The 18,803-nt window shown below is 40.5% G+C and overlaps 1 protein-coding gene across 1 annotated transcript in view; it reads left to right on the top strand.

The window, feature by feature from the left end:
- Positions 1-8,476, top strand: part of OTUD7A (OTU deubiquitinase 7A) — a 292,001-nt gene extending 283,525 nt beyond the window's left edge. Inside the window, 7 exon segments of the mRNA XM_040413842.1 lie at positions 170-184; positions 186-264; positions 4,833-5,382; positions 5,385-5,555; positions 5,558-5,731; positions 5,734-5,802; positions 5,805-8,476. Of these exon segments, the coding sequence (XP_040269776.1) occupies positions 170-184; positions 186-264; positions 4,833-5,382; positions 5,385-5,555; positions 5,558-5,731; positions 5,734-5,802; positions 5,805-6,250 (1,504 nt within the window). The 3' untranslated portion in view covers positions 6,251-8,476.
- The last annotated feature ends 10,327 nt before the right edge of the window (positions 8,477-18,803 follow it).

The following is an 18,803-nucleotide window of genomic DNA, read 5'->3' as shown; positions in this document are numbered from 1 at the left end:
GCAGAACACCTAGTTGAAAGTTTTATACGTTTCCTCTTTTTTTTTGGATGCAAAGTTTCTTTTGTGTATTTATTCCATCGATGAATATTTTCTTTCCAAGCTTTAACATGGTGTCATTTATATAGCTAGGTGTAATGATTCCGCTGTCCTTTTCATATTCCCTCTGCAGTCTGATTCTATCCCTGAGGCAAACTGAACCTGCTGCACAGCTACATGAATGTAACCTGGATACGCATACCCTCTGAGACCGGGTAAACCCCTGCTGTTTTAGATTTTCTGCTTATTGTTTTCACTTCTTTCCTGTTATTTAGATTTTTTTTATTCTTGTTTTGCTAATCTGTATTAAAGTGTATATTTCTTTTCAGGTTAATTTTCAGAATGAGCTGTCTATGTTCCTGTGAAATAACATGGCGATTAACTGACTTGTATCTTGCATTTATCAGCAGTTTCCCCCCCCTCTGCAGACTCCATTTTTAATGGTCTGTTCACTGAGCTCAGCTCCAGAGTGGGCATAGCCTCACTACTATGATGTCTGCCATACATAGCACACAAAGGCGCGGAGATCCTGGGAGAATGACATTACCTTTTGAATATTACATTTATATTCATGTAATATCTAAGTCTTCCTCTGTTGGTGCACTGTTTACAGAATATACAGCACTATAACTCCTTAGTGACCACCAAGACGCCTTTTTATAGCAGTCACTAAGGAGCCTAACCGCCTAAACGGGTCTCCTATTCAGTGGAGAGCGGGGGCTTGCTCTCATATGAGGGCTCCGCTCCTGCTCTAATGGCCCATACGGCAGAAGCGCTGAACCAAGCCGTTTACCCATTTAGATGAAGTGGTCAATAGCAACGTGGCATCTTAATGGTTTAGAGGAAGGAAGCTCCCTCTATCTCCCATCGGAATCTCTCGATGTGAACACGGGATGACAATGTCTTCACAAAGCGTCTGAGGCCTAATCCAGGCCTGCTGTCAGTTTCTTCTTTGTAGGCTGCTCCCTCTGTGCCGGAGCCTGCTGGTGACTGTATGGCACTGACAGCATTATACATTGTACTGCATAAGCAGTGCAATGTATTTTAGAAGTAACCAAAAGATTGCCTGTAAAAAGGCCCCTTGTGGGGACTAGTGGTTAAAAAAAAGGAAAAAAATGCATAAATCCTCTCCACATATTTGGTATCTTCATGTCCATAACAACCCCGCACCACACCAATCATGTAATCCCGTATAGTAAATGCTAAACAAAAATAAATAAATGCCAGGATTTCTGTGTTTCTGTGCTTATTCTCGACACAAAAAAACAAACAAAATAAAAAGCAATCAAAAAGTATTATGAACCCCAGTGAAAAGTCCAGCTCTGACACCTGCTCCATACAAAGAAAAAAAAAGTTATGGGTCTTGGGATGCAACGATACAAAAATATTTTTTAAGGGTTTTTATTAGGCAAAAAGTAGTAAATGTAAAAAAAAAATCTTTGGTATCGCTGTAATCATACTAATCCTGAGAGTTAAAGTTATTGTGTTATTTATGCTGCAAAAACAGTGTTACATAGTTTCATAGTTGATACGGTTGAAAAAGACATAAGTCCATCAAGTTCAAACCAAGGGATAGGTGGGGTTGTGAATCCAGAAGGAAATGAGACTCAGATATTTCTATAATTCATCTCTAACCCCTTTTTAACTTTAGGCTAACAGAGTTTTTTTCGTTTTTGCGTTTTCATTTTTCTTCCCTATTTTCCTTGAGCCATAACCTTTTTAAATTTCCGGTTACACAGCTGTATGGGGGCTTGTTTTTTTGCCATGACAGGTTGTACTTTCTAATGCCACCATTAATTATGGCATAAAAAGTAATGGGAAGCGGTAAAAAAGTTCCAAATGGGGTGGAATTGGAAAAAAAAAACGCAATTCCTCCACCGATATATGGGTTTTGTTTCCACAGCGTTTTGTTTACGGCAAACCTGACCGATTCCCTTTATTCTCTGGGTCAGTACGATTACAACGATACTCTGTGTTTTAAGCATCCTTTATGCTCAGTTATGCACATTTTGCATCCATTTTAGCCATTTCCGTTTGAGATCCGTTATTTTAGACGGAAAAAAAAAGTTCTACACAGTATTTATTTTTTTCCATCTAAAAGAATGGATCTCAGATGGGAAATAGCTAAAACGGATGCAAAATGTGCATAGTTGAACATAACGGATGCTTAAAATACAGCATCCGTTTTTTTTCTTCTGTTTTTCTGATTGATGGGGTGGCTTTGGGACTTCTTTGTGACAAAAAAAAAAGTCCTAGTCCTAAATCTGAAGTGAAACTCCTTAAGGCTACTTTCACACTTGCGTTGTTAATTCCGGTTTTGAGATCCGGCAGAGGATCTCAATACCGGAATTAAATGGATCAGTTTTGATTTTGCACATCAGGATGCATCCGTTCAGTTAGGATGCACTTGTGTGAAATCAAAAACCGGTCACTAAATACATTGAAAGTCAATGGATGAGGGATCCGTTTTTTTTAGGCTCCATAAAAAATGGATCTGTCAGCATTGACTTATATTGTTTTCAGTGCTGGATCAATTTTCTTTAACATTTTTATGACCGGACACAAAACCGCAGCTTGCAGTGGTTTGTGTCCGGTCACAAAACGCAATGCTGCCGGAACAGAAGACATCCTGATGCATCTCTTTCCATTCAGAATGCATGAGGACTAAACGGAAACTTTGTTTCCTGTATTGAGATCCTCTGCCGGATCTCAATACCAGAAAACAACAACGCAAGTGTGAAGTAGCCTAACATAGCCAATCCATGTCCAGTTTCCCATCTACTTTTCAAAACTGGAGTGGTGTAAAAAATGCAAAAACCCGCAAAGATTTATGTGCAAGATGGCAATGGCCCAATTTAGCGACCTCGAAGACAAAATTCTACAGTACAGGGTTTGATAAATCCCCCCCATAGTATTTAGATTACCGTCATCTCCACTGGTGTCTCTTCATGACGAACATGTCTGTTGCTATGGAGGCGAATTTCTGTTTCTAGTCATCGCTATAATTATCTTTCACCAATAGAGATCAGCGCTAGCGCCTCCTCCTGTAGAAAAATAGCCCATCCCCCAATCCTAAGAGCACATTCACATCGGCGCTTTTATTTCCTTGTTCTGCTCTGTTATAGGAGGAGAACAACAAATATAATGGAATGGAGCTGAACAGATCCCATTGACTATAATTATGTCCGTTTGGGAGAAGGTTTTTTTTTTGGCGCGAGAAAAACCCCCCAGAATGACCAACTCTGTGACAGAGGTCATGAAAGATTCCCCAAGACTTGAAGATATAAGTAGATTATTGATTTTATGCACTATTTCCCATCATATGAGTTTTCACCTAGTGGAGGCAGTATTGCTACAGATATTCTGCAGTGTAGCAGAGCCGTCTGGAACGGAGTGGACTCCGCAAAAGATAAATTAGTAGTAAGATTGACATTTACTTAAGTTATTTTCCTTAAGATAACTAGTCAAGCATTATCTCATAGTAATATATTTAATGTTAAGACCACAAATGCTGATGCTAACACTAGATATTGTATTATACAGTAGGTATATACTGTATGTCTTACTATATGTATGTCTCCATGCCCTATCCCACATAAGAATTCATTTTGTTGTTTTTGATATTGATGGAAAACCACTTTAAACTTGAAACCGAACTCCGCTTTGGTTCCGACTAGCACCTTGGTACCGTAGCGGAATTCGCTGGTTTTCCACTTTAAAAATCAATTACCAAAGTTATTCAACGAAGTCAAGTGCGACTTCACGAATAACTAACTTCGGCTCATCGGAGCCCATACATTCTAATACTGTACGAAGACGGATCTCTATACAGTATTATTCCGAAGCTTTGAACGAAGCGACTTCGGATGCAGCGTCCGAAGCTCACTTGGCTCAACGCTAGTAACAATGTATGCCTTTTGCTTTGCCCTAAATCATCACACAAAATTGCAACATTCATGATAAAGGGGTTATCCGGGCAGATTCATTTTTTCCAGCAGTTTACAATGGTTTAACATATCTAAATAAATAATATCTTACAGCTCCCCCACCGCTTCCGTGTCTGGTCCCCTTCCCCCTGTCTCTGCCGACTTTTCTCCAGCAATGATATGTCAACAGAGTTGGTGTGGAAACAGCGACCAACAGGGGACCCGGGAGCGGTGGAGGACTGGTGCGGGTATTATCGATTTGGTCATTTTATGACATTGTATGCCTTTGGAAAACCCATTTAATGTGGCTGAACAACCACATCACAGCAGCAGTCTGTGGCGCTGGCCAGTTTGCATTTGTTAGGTTTGGTTCTCATGGACGGGACAAAGGGACATCATACATGCTTGTAACAGAGATGTGATGGAGATCCAATGAAGAAACTGTAAGGATCTTAGAGGCCGAGTGGGAGACACTAAGAATTTCTAATGGATATTAAATATTAAATGTTTTAATTCTACGCACTTATATAAGCACAGCTCTTTACAGACATTAGCATCAAGCTGTCCCCAGTGCGGGATCACAATGAAACCTTTTTACCATAGATTACTATTTTCTTAAATTTCCAAACTTGTAGTCGAGCAGCAAGTGGGTGCAGTTTTCGTGTGGTGTGATGGTGTTAGGCATGCATACTAGTCAAATGCATGCGGTCAGATGACTTACGGGTAGTCTACTCTGTTTATTTTGGTCTGTAACACTCCGGTAGAGGCCTCGGGGTAAATTTACCTTTCGTCTGTTAATGGGCATATACACTATGCATTATTAGCTTTATTATGGGCAGCTGTCATTTAACGTTTACTCTGTTATTTTAGGCTCCTTTGGCCCAACCAGAATCTCCAACAGCTTCTGCAGGAGAGGACGTACAGTCACTTGCCGACTCTGTGGACTCTGACCACGAGTCAGTCTGCAGTAATTCCAATGTTAACAATGGTAAAAACGGGAAAGAAAAAGAAAAACAAAGGAAAGAAAAGGAAAAGAACAGAACGGACTCTGTGGCAAACAAGCTTGGGAGCCTCAGCAAAACCCTGGGTATTAAATTAAAAAAGAACATGGGAGGCCTCGGGGGCTTAGTGCATGGCAAAATTAGCAGAGCAAATTCAGGCAATGGGAAAAACAGTGATTCCACTGACAAAGTAAAGAAGTCCAAATCTCGCAAAGGAAGCAAAGAGGAGTCCGGACAGTCTGCTAGCACCTCGCCTTCAGAGAAGACAACTCCATCACCCACTGATAAAGCTAGCATATCACCCATTGATAAGCTAACAAACAGATCACTATTAGATAATAAATCAGACCCCTGGAAATATAGCACAGATGTTAAACTCAGCCTTAATATTTTGAGAGCTGCCATGCAAGGGGAGCGTAAATTATCTTTGCTGGACTTCTTCTTACCAGTCACCGGCATCAGTTTCATGAGGAGATGATTGGTTTTTACTTAACTAGTGCCCAAGAACGGTTCAATGCCGAGCAGGAACAGAAAAGAAAGGAAGCTGAGAAGAAAGCTGTCCTTAACGGGTCATCCTGCAGGAAGTTGGATCAGGAGGGTTTGTCAAAGAAAAGTTGGAAACATCTCCTCAGGATAGGGCATCACCAATCTTGCCTCAAAGCCATACAACACAACTAGTTCTAAAATTAAAGGATCGATCCAGTCCTACTCCTGCTTCCTATCCCTCACCCAGCAACGGTGCTAAGAAATGTGGTCCCGTGCCAGTATCTGCCATTACAGCCATACGCCACCTGTCCAAAGGCAGAGTGTGATTCATCTACATGATGTCAACTCCAAGTCACGAGCTTCCAAGATGATCCTTATAAACCAGTTGTGGGCTCTTTGAAAACTTGTGCTACATATCCTCAACAGAATCGTTCATTGTCTTCACAGAGCTATAGTCCAGCTCGATTATCGGGCATACGCACAGTGAACACGGTTGAATCCCTTTCATATGAGAAACCCACAGACCATAAATCTCAGACATATACAAATGGGTTTAACTCTACAGATATTAGAGACTGCTTAGAATATGCGGATGAGGAGTCTCCTCAGACATGGTTGAACAATGACAAAAATAGTAGAGGCAGAAGTACAGGCTGCCCAATATATTCCCTTCACCAGAGCAGGTGTAAGAAGGAGAACTGCTCTTTCTATGGACGCCCCGAGACTGATAATTTCTGCTCTTACTGCTATAAAGAGGAACTGAAGAGACGTGATCGGGAAAATAAAGTGCACAGGCACTGAATTGATTTGAAGGTTCAGACCTCTATCATTTTTTTTTTACATGCAAAAATCCAGTACTAAAATCACTTTAATTGCAATGGAACAAAATAGCCAAATTGGAGAGCAAGGGAGAAATAATAGTCGCTTGCTGTTATACAGGTCAAGCTTTATTAGACTGCTCAGAACGAGAAGGAATAAAAGCCTTTGTTAGATTTTTCTTTCTCTAGTCATTTTCATATATTACGCTGTAAGGTTGGTCATGTCACAGTCAGTGCTGTGTATGATGGGTGGTTATTAACTACTAAGGTGCCTGCTTTCTGTTATCACTCAGGTAAGTAGGAAGGACCTCTAGTGGACTCCTCACCTACACACATTGAAGGCAGGCAGTTTAAGACATGTCGCAATATAAGACCCATCAACAAGCTAGGAACTAGACACATCACTGATGCATGAGCCTTAACCAATCTGATGCATGTGTGATGTCACTAATTTCAAGTTTTTAGTTAAGTCCCAGGGTTGAAGCCACAAATAAAACTGCTTCGATGTGTGCAGATGACTAGTCCACTTTTAATATTTCCTAATATCAGTTTTGGTTGGATGTAGCCAAAGCACCATCTGTGTTACTCACTTTGGCTAGCGTATTTGTCATGGTTTCTTTGGTAGAAATATATGTACATTTGTATTGTCCTTTAAGCGCTGTCACTCTACATGCATTCTACATATTTTTATTAATTGTCTTGTTTATGGGTAACATCCATGCAAAGGACGATAATAGAGGTATGTCTATGGACGACTGCTTCACTTAAAGCCATGCTAAATGTGTAAGGTTACATGGCCTTCAGAACCTGCTCTAACAAGTCACTTATGTGTCTTTGGGCTATTGTTGGTAAAAAGGTTTCAGTTCTGTATCAGTGTGTCACATGGTTTCATAAACTGCATTTTTTTCACAAATAGTATAGAGAGTATCTGTCGGCAGGATCAACCCTATTAAGTCTATTAGGTTGATCCTACTGAGTAAAATGATACTTGATTCATGTTTCTCCGTTGTGCCATTCCTGAGAAAATTAACCTTTTATTGATATGTAAATTGGGTCTTTGGTGATCCAAGGTACGGACAAGAGCACCTAGAGCTACCACCCCCATCCTCTTGATTGGTAGTACTCTCATGCCTGTGCTATAGTCCACACTACCAGCTCATGTTCAGTATATCTGCCTCTGCTTTCCGACATGTGCTGATGACATCATCCTCCACCTGACATTTGGAGACATTTGACTTTGTTCGGGTGGTGGGTGACAATACTGGCGCATGCACAGTAGTCATCTGCGCTCCAGGGAAAACAGGCAAATGCATAAGGATGTTTGAATGGTTCTAATTGCAGAGCGGAGAAGCTCTGGTTCTCCGAGGGGCTTGGACCCAGCATCAGTGCACTGAAGACCTAATTTACACATTAAGCATTTACTTACCCAGGAACAGCACGACGGAGGAACATAAATGAGGTACCGTTTTACTTGGCAGGATCAAACCTACCAGGCATTGTGTCTGGCTTGAGAGGGTTGATCCTGCGGACATATGCTGTTTAACAATATTAGTTGTAGCAAAGGACTGATTCTGCTGAGACCAGTAAACAATGTAAAATGCAATGAGTTGATGTAAAAAACAGGTTGACTATAAATGGGAATAGTGACTTCTCAGGGAAAAGGATTTGGGAGCTGATTCTTCAGTGTACATTTATAAAGAAGAACAGCCATTTGATGGAACCTTACATATTGTTGATTTTAGGTCACATATAGACCCAGAGGTCTCATTTCTTTCCATAGCGATGCCATCATATATGGTGGTAGGAAAATCATATTTTATGGTTTAACACAAGGATAAGTGACAGTTTTCATTTACAGAAGTAGAGACAACAACTGTGTGCTCTGCTGATTGGAAAGTATAAAAATGATGTTGCTTATTTGTTGGAGTCTTATTATTGTATTAGGAGGTCTCCATGTAACTGCAAAACAACCCGGAAATAAAAACCTTCACCCAATGAACTCTGTACCGCTGTAGGCCTGTAACCTTAGGAAACAATTGGGCCGTTGCCTTAATATTGCACAGGTGGTAGCACCAGATAGATCCTGGTACCCTTATTGTGTCCTATATAGAATGATACTTATTAATATCTTATGGTCTGCTGCTGTATAGTTGTATGTCTCCTGCATAAATTGATGACAGTGGAAGACTACATAGTATAGACTTTATACAGCTTTTTACATCCAGCTTGGTCTCCAGGGTGATGTGTAGAACCGTCTCTTAGGCCAAACAGTAGGCCTGGAGAACAACAATAGTTATTTGAAGCAATTAATACTGTGCAGTGATGTTATTGAAGGGAACCTGTCATCACCTTTATGCTGCCCATACTAACTGCAGCATAAAGAAGAGACCGGTGAGTTGATTTCAGCGTTCTGTCATTTATAAGTTAAAAGTAAGTTGTTGCCGAGAACCAACATCACAATCATTGCAGACTGGGCTTGGAAAAGAGTCCCGGCCACCTGAGAGGAGTCCTGGTTATTCATGAGCTCCTGCTCTCCTGCCCACCTGCTGATGACTGACCGGCTTCTACCTAGTTTTCTCCCATTCTCTCTAGGAGAGAACTGCCAATCATCAGCAGATGGGTGAGAGCAGGAGATTAGGAATAACCAGGACTCTTCTCAGGTAGATTTGACTCTTTTTAAATACCTGTTCTGCAATGATTATGATGCTGGTTCTCAGCAACCACTTACTTTTAGCTCATGAGTGCCACACCACTGAAATCAGCCTTTCTGTCACTATTTTATGCTGCCCTCAGTGAGGTGACCAAAAAGTTGATGACAGGTTGCCTTTATGTATTAGACATTCATCAGCCATAACATTGAAGCCATCTGCCTAATATTGTATAAGTTTTAACTTATGCCGCCAAACTCCCATGTCCTATCAAAGCATGGACTTGACTTCTGAAGGTGTCCTATGGTATCTAGAACTATTTAAGTTGTGAGTGAGACAGAGAGGAAATACGGGAGTGTCAGAGCTAGCAGAGATTGTAAGCCTGATAAAAGAACAGCTTCCACGCTGCTTCTGAATTCACAGGGACATAATTTCCTCCTGTAAGTGTGATCTCCCCCTCTTTATCTGTTGTGTGAGTTCCAGAGCTGAAAACATAGTGGGAATTAAGGGAAAGGATGTTGCAGCAGTACAGTGCTGGCAGATTCCACAAAAGGAAGATGTCCCTTGCTTGTGAGAGAAATGCATCTAGCGGTGCAGCTGAAAAGGGTCAATAATTAGGCTGAAAAAGACATTAGAGAAACCCAAGAAGACCTTTTCCTTTATAGTTATGATTGTACGAGGAAGCACACTTTTATTGAAAAGTCAGGTATGCTTTAATTTCAAGAAAAAGCACGGCACTCCTGTAGTATATGCAATTAAATCAAAACATCTTTATTTTCCATCCAGTCCAAGCAACATATGTAGGCTAACATTTCGGTCTTGTCTCTGACCTTGTTCACAGCCTGGTCAACAGGAGAAACGTGTTACAGACAGACGCTTAATCAGACAACACACCTCCTCCAAACTTCCTGCAGTGTGATGCTAGTCTGTCTGTAACACATATTTCTCCTGTTGACTAGGCCATGAAAAAGGTCTGGCACATTGGCCTTCAAATGTTGCTTGAGCTGGATGGAAAATACAAATGTACTGATTTGATTACATATATTACCGGAGTACCATGTTTTTTCTAATACTATATTGAAGAGGATTTTCCCTACCATCGGCCTGAGTGCAAACCAAATACTTCATCTTGAACTTGTCATGTTAAACCATTCGTGAACCATTTTTGCAGTGTGGCAGGGTGCATTGATCTTCTAAACTAGGCCACTGCCATTAGTGAATACCATTGCCATGAAGGGGAACCCTTTCTTATTATGTGAACACTGGCCAGTCCATGATGCATTATTGAGTAAGAAGCGGAGTAAAATAATGATGTACTGTATGTTGGCAAATATTACATGGTGGCTGCTGCATTATGTTAATTTCTTCATGCAACTAGAAAGAACGTTTCAGCACTTTTACTTCAAAGAACAGTGAAATGGTAATTACTGCATCAATATATTCAGAAAATTAAATCAGAAATTTCTGAATGTCACTTATTTGATTCTGTAAATCTGTGCTTCAGTATGCAACAGCTAAAGCTGTGGATAGTTACAGTAAGTAGCCATGCTCATTATTCTGTTTAGTTCATTGGTTACATATGAAAACATATTCTAATTATCAGATGGAACAAAATTCTCCCTCTTAACCCCCTGCAAGGCGTATACCATCCATCTTAAGTAATAAATTAACACATAAAAGTACTGATGCCTAAATGTAGTTTTCCAAACGTCGCCATCTTAGCTGTAGTTATAGGTGGATATCAAAGATTAGATTTTGTGTCGAACATTTTTAACTTTCTTTTTATTGGATTTTCCAGAAAGAACAGATCTGGACGCATTATTGTGTTCCAACAAGCAGATAGAGGACTGTAATCTGTAGGACTTAAAGAAGACCTGTCTGTTCTCCTGACATAACTATATTAGTAAGTACTTGTATTCCCCATAAAACAACAATTCTGGACCCATTTACTTAGAACTTTACATTGTGCTGTTCCTCTGTTATTCCTCCTAGACGGTAATGAAATATTGACAACTGTTACCAGTGGGCGTGTTTCCTTAGCCAGTCTGTCAGTGCTGATAGTGCCAGATTGTGTAGGGCAATTTACTTATAAATTTATAGGAAGAATAAAAGAGGAAGAGCACAATGCAGGGTTCTATGGAGCAGTTTTGTTATTACATGGGAAATACAGGTATTTAGAAAGCTAACTGGTTCTCTTTAGATACATAAGGGTCGTATAAAGTGGTATCCATAGGTGTAAAGATGTAAGAAAGGAGGGCAAGAGTCATGGAAAGAAGTAGGTGTCCTCCTCATGCTTTAGAATATTAAAACCTTGATTGGAGTAGAAGCTCCAGAGCAATAAGTTAATTCCAAATGTTTTCTCAAATGTGCCCACTTTTTTGTTCATGTTGGTAGCCAGCAGCTCCCCATTGTGATTGTGCAGGGATGAGGTGTACAGCGATGCATATGCAAATAAATCTACTAGGCTTTTAGCCACTGAGATTAAAGTAGAACTTAGGAGGAACCCCAGTAAGGTAGTCGCATGCCTCTGTGGAGGTTGTTGCCCTAACCTGAAATAAAAAGGAGGAGTTGAGGATACTGTTCCAGAAGATGTGGCTAGTGGATACACTATGAGCCTCATATCTCTAGAATCTCTTGGCTATTGTGGGGTTCAGGCTATGTTGCAGGGCAGATGAGTGGTTCCAGATCTATTCTGATTGTGTAGTAGAGGATGGATATTCACTTATCTCCTGCCGATGCCATTCTGATGCTGCATCGGTCCCCACTGCTCTCCTCTTCCTGCCCAGCTTCAAAACACCTAAAAAACAAGGAAAGGCCCACTCAGCCTTTCGCAGGCATTAGCGTTGACCCTACTCTGCCAGGCCTTTCCTGGCATTACTGGTGTGTTGAGTCACGTCAGACAGGTGTAGAGCAGCATAGAGTGGCAGCAGCAAGGGAGAGGTAAAGGTGAGTATCTGTTCTTGTAGGATTTTAAGACCCTCTGAGCTCACTGCCACCAAATGTTTATTTGTCTGGGAAAACCCCTTTAAATGTAAAAGGAGCAAGGCTTCAGGGTCTTCTATTATATAAGTAGTGGCATAGAACGGTACATACAAACACAGCGTGCACTAAGTAAAAACTGTTCTTCAGAAGAAGTGTTGACTAGCTATTCCATCCTAATATGCATTGCAGTCCACAGCCCCTTGAAATAGCCTGTGACAACCCTACCATAGGTTGCTCAGCAGTAATGGCACAACATTTTAAGTATTGATTTGTTGGCTCAGTATACATGAAATGTAGAACAGAGCGCATGGAGATTTTTAATTACCTTATAGGCGTTAAAGGTTTAGTTATGTACGATTCTGTGAAATTTAAGGATCAAGGCATGTTATACCATATTATTAAGCTACTGTATGTCATGTCACTGGTGGAGGTCTGAACGTTGGGAACCCCACCACTGCCAGTTGTGGCTACTGTTGTATGATTCCCTCTTCCAGGGACTTATAGCTGATGTATTGCAGACTATAGATATTGAAGTACTAAACTAAGTGCTCTATTTACATGAGCTAAATTAATTGTTCACAGACATAACTGTTTGACCCCCCCCCCCCCCACACACACTCTATATAACAGTATGCCCCAGCTCATATTAAGTTTAGAAAATACAAGTTACAGTGGAAACACATTGCAAAATCAAACCATTCCATCCTATACAGTATGTACTGGACTGCAGGTCCTTCTTGCCTACAGAACACTATTGTGAAATTTCTAAAAGTCTACAGTTGTGGGTAAGATAGAAAATGTGTGTTTCAACAAGCTTGTTCTATCAGTTTGTTATGTAGAAACCATGCAGCAATTTAGAAACTATTCTTCCAGGCACAATTCACTTCTGTAAAATTACTAACATAAAGGGCTTGTCCCATGAAACATGTTCTTTTTGCAGTTTTCAAACCAGCACCTGGATCTGAATACTTTTGTAATTGCATGCAATGAAAATTTAGGCTAGCCAGTTAGCTATTCAATAAAAATATATCTGTATAGCGCCACCTGCTGTTTGCTCCTTTTCTCATGTATCAGTCCACCTCTCTGAGAGGGCCACCTATTCTCAGTTCCATCATTCAACTGCTTCCTGAGCTGTGATAGGGAGAGAGCTGAGCAATGGGTAGGGAGATCTCTGGATCCATGTATGGTACAGGGCTGGTTCTAGCTTTGATGGAGTTTGTCATGTACAATATGACATCTGACTTTCGTTTTTTACATTTATCACGGGATAACCCCTTTAAGCCCAATGACTTGAGTGCATATTTGGGTATGGGTACAGTCATATCTATTTTCATTGATTAAGCCATCAGAAATGGAAATGCATGTAGATGTACAGATGCAGCCGAGCTAAACTTGATGGTTAACGCATTACGTAAAGAATTGCAAGAAAAAGATAACTTTTTAATGGATTTCAACGGCTTTTGTCACGAGATCAGAGATAACACTGGGCCATGTGTTATCAGAGTCAAGTTTAACTCGGCTACATCTGGATGACTCCTAAAAACTGGGTCAAAATGTTAAACATACACAACACACACCACTGTTCTTTTAACATTTTGAGCCTATAGAAAGCAATATTTAGGGGTCAGAAAATCCCTTTAAAGAAGACCTGATCACCCACAAAAGTGTGAAATGCTATACTACCTTTTGTGCCTCAGGTTCCCCTGTTACTTTAGCTACAAGATCATGTAGCATTTTAAGGGAGATTGTGGGATCTTGTTACTCCAGCTGCTTTGACACTGTCCTTTCTTATTGGACCGTGTCAGACCAGAGAAGTCTACAACCGGTTGGCAATTAGCCGAATTAGCATACCAGTAGTTTGACTTGCATGAAGAAATGAAGCAACTCTTGAAAACAGAAAAATGGCTATAGTAACAGAAGTAAAGGTAATATGATATTTCACAATTTTTGGGTGGTGACAGGTGCTGTTTAAAGCAACACTGAGGGCCTCTTTGCATAAAATTTCCAGAGCCTGAATAGTCCTATTCAATACTGCCAGGAACCTGATTGCTAGGAATAGTCTGAGTTGGCCACTAGCAGTTCTTTGATCGATACATCCCAGTGATCTATACAAACAATAATTATGGCTTGTATTAGAACCCTTTATACTCCTACTTGGAAGTGCTATGTCCACACGAGTAGGTCCTCAGCAAGTAAACTGATCCTGTAGAATATAAAAGCAGACGTCCCCACCGTTCTGTACCATGTACCTGTGCAGTCAGAAGATGCCCCCTATAATTTTTATGTATGTGATCATCCCATTACCAGGTCCTGGTGATGAAATAAACAAGTCTGATGAAGCAGTCTATGGGCGACCATCAGATGTGAAACCCCCATGAACTTTATAAAGGTTTGGCAATGTGATAAAGTATCTTTAGCTGTTTAGGTTCTGTGTTGCTTGTGATTTCATTTGCTAATTGCACAAAAAGTCTGTGAATAATGTTAATGGGTACTAACGTTTCTGTATAATAGGAGTTGCTATGCAAATGTTTACCCTCATATACTGCCAGCTGTATGGGTTACAGTGTTGTATGAAGGGATTACTGTTACTTTTGTTTCTTTTTTTATACTATGTTAGGAGAATTGAATGTTACCATTTGGGATTTTCTCATTTAAAGGGAACCTGTCACCTGGATTTTGTGTATAGAGCTGAGGACATGGGTTGCTAGATGGCCGCTAGCCCGTCCACAATACCCAGTCCCCATAGCTCTGTGTGCTTTTATTGTGCAAAAAAACTATTTGATACATGTGCAAATTAACCTGAGATAAGTCCTGTCCCTGACTCATCTCACGTACAGGACTCATCTTGGGTTAATTTGCATATGTATCAAATCGGGGTTTTTTAAACAATAAAAGCACACAGAGCTATGGGGACTGGGTATTGCGGATGTGCCATCTAGCAGCCCATGTCCTCAGCTCTATACACAAAATCCAGGTGACAGGTTCCCTTTAAGCTGATTATAGAATGAAAAGCTACTCTCACTGGGAATGCACATCTGACATATGTGGATAGAGAGAAATTAAGGGGTATAGAAGCAATTAAAGGCTTTCACAATCTGGCGGATTCATAGAAAAATTATTAATTGAGCATTAAAGGGGTAGTCCGGGCTTTTGATATTGATGACCTATCTTTGCCATAGACAGCAGCGGGGAGCTGGAAGAGAAAAGGGAGACGGCAGGTACGCACCGTCTCCTCATACAGCTGATTGGGGGGTGCTAGGTGTCGGACTCCGCCAATCTGATATTGATGACCTATCCTGAGCACGTGCAGGATCAGAACCTAATTAAAATTTTATCGGAATAAAATAAAATTTACACTATTCCTGATAATAAGTGTAGATTTTTTTCCATCCGTCCCTAGCGTCATGAGCATTTTTGCATGGTCAAAATGCGGACAGATTCCCTTAAATTTGGTGAAGCTGACTTGGCCTTGGCCAAAAGTGTGACTAATCAACAGGAATCCCCTCACACTGCAGCTCCTACTTGACTGGTTTAGTGGCAGTATCACTGTGCAGCTCTTTGTGAGGCTATATAGCAGGTGCACTTAACACCCACTGGTTTAACCTTTCAAGGAAACCAGTCATGTAGAACATGCCGTCTGACCTGTAGTTATGTTTATAAAGGAAGAGCCGAGCAGACTGATATACAAGGTGAGACAGGAGTCTGGAGACACTCTTATACAGTTGTATTCAAAATAATAGCAGTGTGTTTAAAAAAAAATGAACAAAGCTCAAAATCCTTCTAATAGCTTCTATTTCCATACACACAAATGCATTGGGAACACTACACATTCTAACTAATATTTAGTTGTATAACCACTGTTTCTGAGAACTGCTGTACATCTGTGTTGCATGGAGTCAACCAACTTCTGGCACCTGTGAACAAGTATTCCAGCCCAGGATGATTGGACCACATTCCACAGTTATTCTCTATTTCTTAGTTTTGCCTCAGAAACTGCATTTTTGATGTCACCCCACAAGTTTTCTATTGGATTGAGATCCGGGGATTCCGCTGGCCACTCCATAACATCAATCTTGTTGGTCTGGAACCAAGATGTTGCACGTTTACTGGTGTGTTTGGGGTCGTTGTCTTGTTGGAACAGCCATTTCAAGGGAATTTCCTCTTCAGCATAAGGCAGCATGACCTCTTCAAGTATTCGGATGTAGTCAAACTGATCCATGATCCCTGGTATGCGATAAATAGGCCCAACAGCGTAGTATGAGAAACATCCCAATATCATGATGCTTGCCCCACCATGCTTCACTGTCTTCACAGTGTACTGTGGCTTGAATTCAGTGTTTGGGGGTCATCTGACAAACTGTCTCCAGCCACTAGACCCAAAAAGAACAATCTTACTTTCATCAGTCCACAAAATGTCTCTTTAGGCCAGTCAATGTGCTCTTTGGCAAATTGTAACCTCTTCAGCACATGCCTTTTTTTCAACAGTGGGACTTTGCGGGGGCTTCTTGCAGATAGCTTGGCTTCACATCAGCGTCTTCTAATTGTAACAGTACTCACAGGTAACTTTAGACCTTCTTTGATCTTCCTGTTGCTGATTGTTGGCTGAGTCCTTGCCATTTTGGCTATTCTATCCATTCGAATGGTAGTTTTTCGCTTTTCTTCCACGTCTTTCAAGTTTTGGTTGACATTTTAAAGCATTTGCGATCATTTTAGCTGAGCAGCCTATCATTTTCTGTACTTCTTTATATGTTTTCCCCTCTCCAATCAACTTTTTAATCAAGGTACGCTGTTCTTCTGAACAATATCTGGAACGACCCATTTTCCTCAGAATTTCAGAGAGAAATGCACTGCAATATTTGCTGCCTTCCTTCCTTAAATAAGGGCAAAAAATGCCACCTGTTTTTCAAAGAATGAATTACCTCACTAATTGAACTCCACACTGCTATTACTTTGAACATGCCCCTTTCAATTAGTGATTCAATTACACAGAATCAGCAGCATGCATGTCATGACTGTTGGGTCTGTTGGATTTCTATTACTGTACTACACCTGCTAGTAAATTATTTGCCATGTAGAAATATCATTTCTACCAAAAACAGTGATTGATCAGGTTAGTGATGTCTGACTGCTATTATTTTGAACACACTGTGGTGTAATTTGTATAAAAGTGACTTCCAATATGTGAAAGTATTAATTGGGAGGTAGGTTGCATTTATTGGTGGAGGAAACATTTTCAAAACTATTTTTGAAACCCGCCACATTGAATTTGGCTCAGGTTTTTGAATGTGGCTGGTGTCATGTGATATCAGTCTTGGCTAGAATTTACTTAGAAACACACTGAAAGTGTTAAGCTAGGTCAAGGTTTCCTTAAAAGGGTTCTCTGGGAATGAAAAAAATGAAAATACCTAAATATTAATTTATTATAAATATATTCCCAAATATCTTTCATTAGTTATAATGACTCATTTTGACTGGGGAGCAGTCATTGGGAGAAATAAAATGCTGCCGTCCTACTAGTACACACAAAATCTGTCCTAATCACATAGCAGGATACAGACACATCCCCCTCCTCTCTGTACTTCATGTCTCCTCATGAACTTTATTCCTACAGAGATTCAGCTGAAGATCATATTAAACTGTATTCAGGACCATAACCCCTGACAAGCAGAGCAGACAGGAGGATGAATCAGCTCTTTATCTCAGTGCTCTGAAGTAACTTCTCTTCCTGTGTGATTAGGACAGATTTTGTGTGTACTAATAGGATGGCGGCCATTTTATTTCTCCTAATGATTGCTCCCTAGAGAAAACGAGCCATTATAACTAATGAAAGGTATTTGGGAATTTATTTATAATAAAGTAATATTTACGTATTTTCATTTTCTTAATTCCTGGAGAACCCCTTTAAGTGCTTTTACATGACATGTTCAACGTGTCTACCATTCCACCGGATGCACGTTGTTAAACATTTAATCCAGTCTTTGTGAAAACACTGAAGAACTGCAGGTGATACTTCTTCACAGCACTAGGACTTTAATTGACCCCAGATATAAAAGTCCAATGGCATTAAGTTCAGCAATAGGGATGAGCAAACCTGAACGTTACAGGTTCGGGTGGTGTAGGAATTCCGTTATGGATTCCGTTATAATAGAATATAACGGAATGCCAAAACGGAAGCCTTAAATAGGCATTCCATTTTGATCCGTCATAATAGAAGTCTATGGCCAAGCATAATGGATCCGTCTGGTTTACGTTATGCAGGACTTTATGCATTCCGTCTACTAATTACGTTATATTCCATTATAACATAATTCCTGCACCACCCGAACACCGACCCTGAACCTGTAAAGTTCGGGTTCGCTTATCCGTATACAGCCATTCTATTAGACCTCTACGCCCAATTCAGTGCCTAGGGAATTGCACATCCAGCCATCTGGTTATACCCACAGCAAAGTGTGGAGGTGTGCCAACTTGTTGAAAGTAACGTGGGAACTCACTGTACTTATTGAGCACAGATTAGAATATGGTATCCTGTAACATCTGGAGGTAGTTTTCACCATTAAGTGATCAGTCAGTGGAAAAAAAGCCCTATGATACGAGCCTCCCAAATACCACCCCAAACTATGACCTTATCCAAACTGCTGTGAAGAAGTATCACCTGCGGGTCTTTCATTTGTTCAAAAAGACTGGATTATTAAAACATTTAATCACGTGCATCCGGCAGAATGGTGGACACCTCAAACACGTCATGTAAATCACTTTAGAAAACTTTGACCGTACAACTCCTAAACAGGTAAAGATAGTTCAAAACTGTCACTCATTGGGGGAGATTTATCAAACTGGTGTAAAGTATAACTGGCTTAGTTGCCCATAGCAACCAATCAGATTCCACCTTTCATTTTTCACAGC

This window comes from Bufo bufo, chromosome 1 (genome assembly GCF_905171765.1).
Source record: "Bufo bufo chromosome 1, aBufBuf1.1, whole genome shotgun sequence".
Classification (NCBI taxonomy): Eukaryota; Metazoa; Chordata; class Amphibia; order Anura; family Bufonidae; genus Bufo; species Bufo bufo.
The sequence above is the reverse complement of the archived record's forward strand: the minus strand, read 5'-3'. Positions and strand labels throughout refer to the sequence as shown.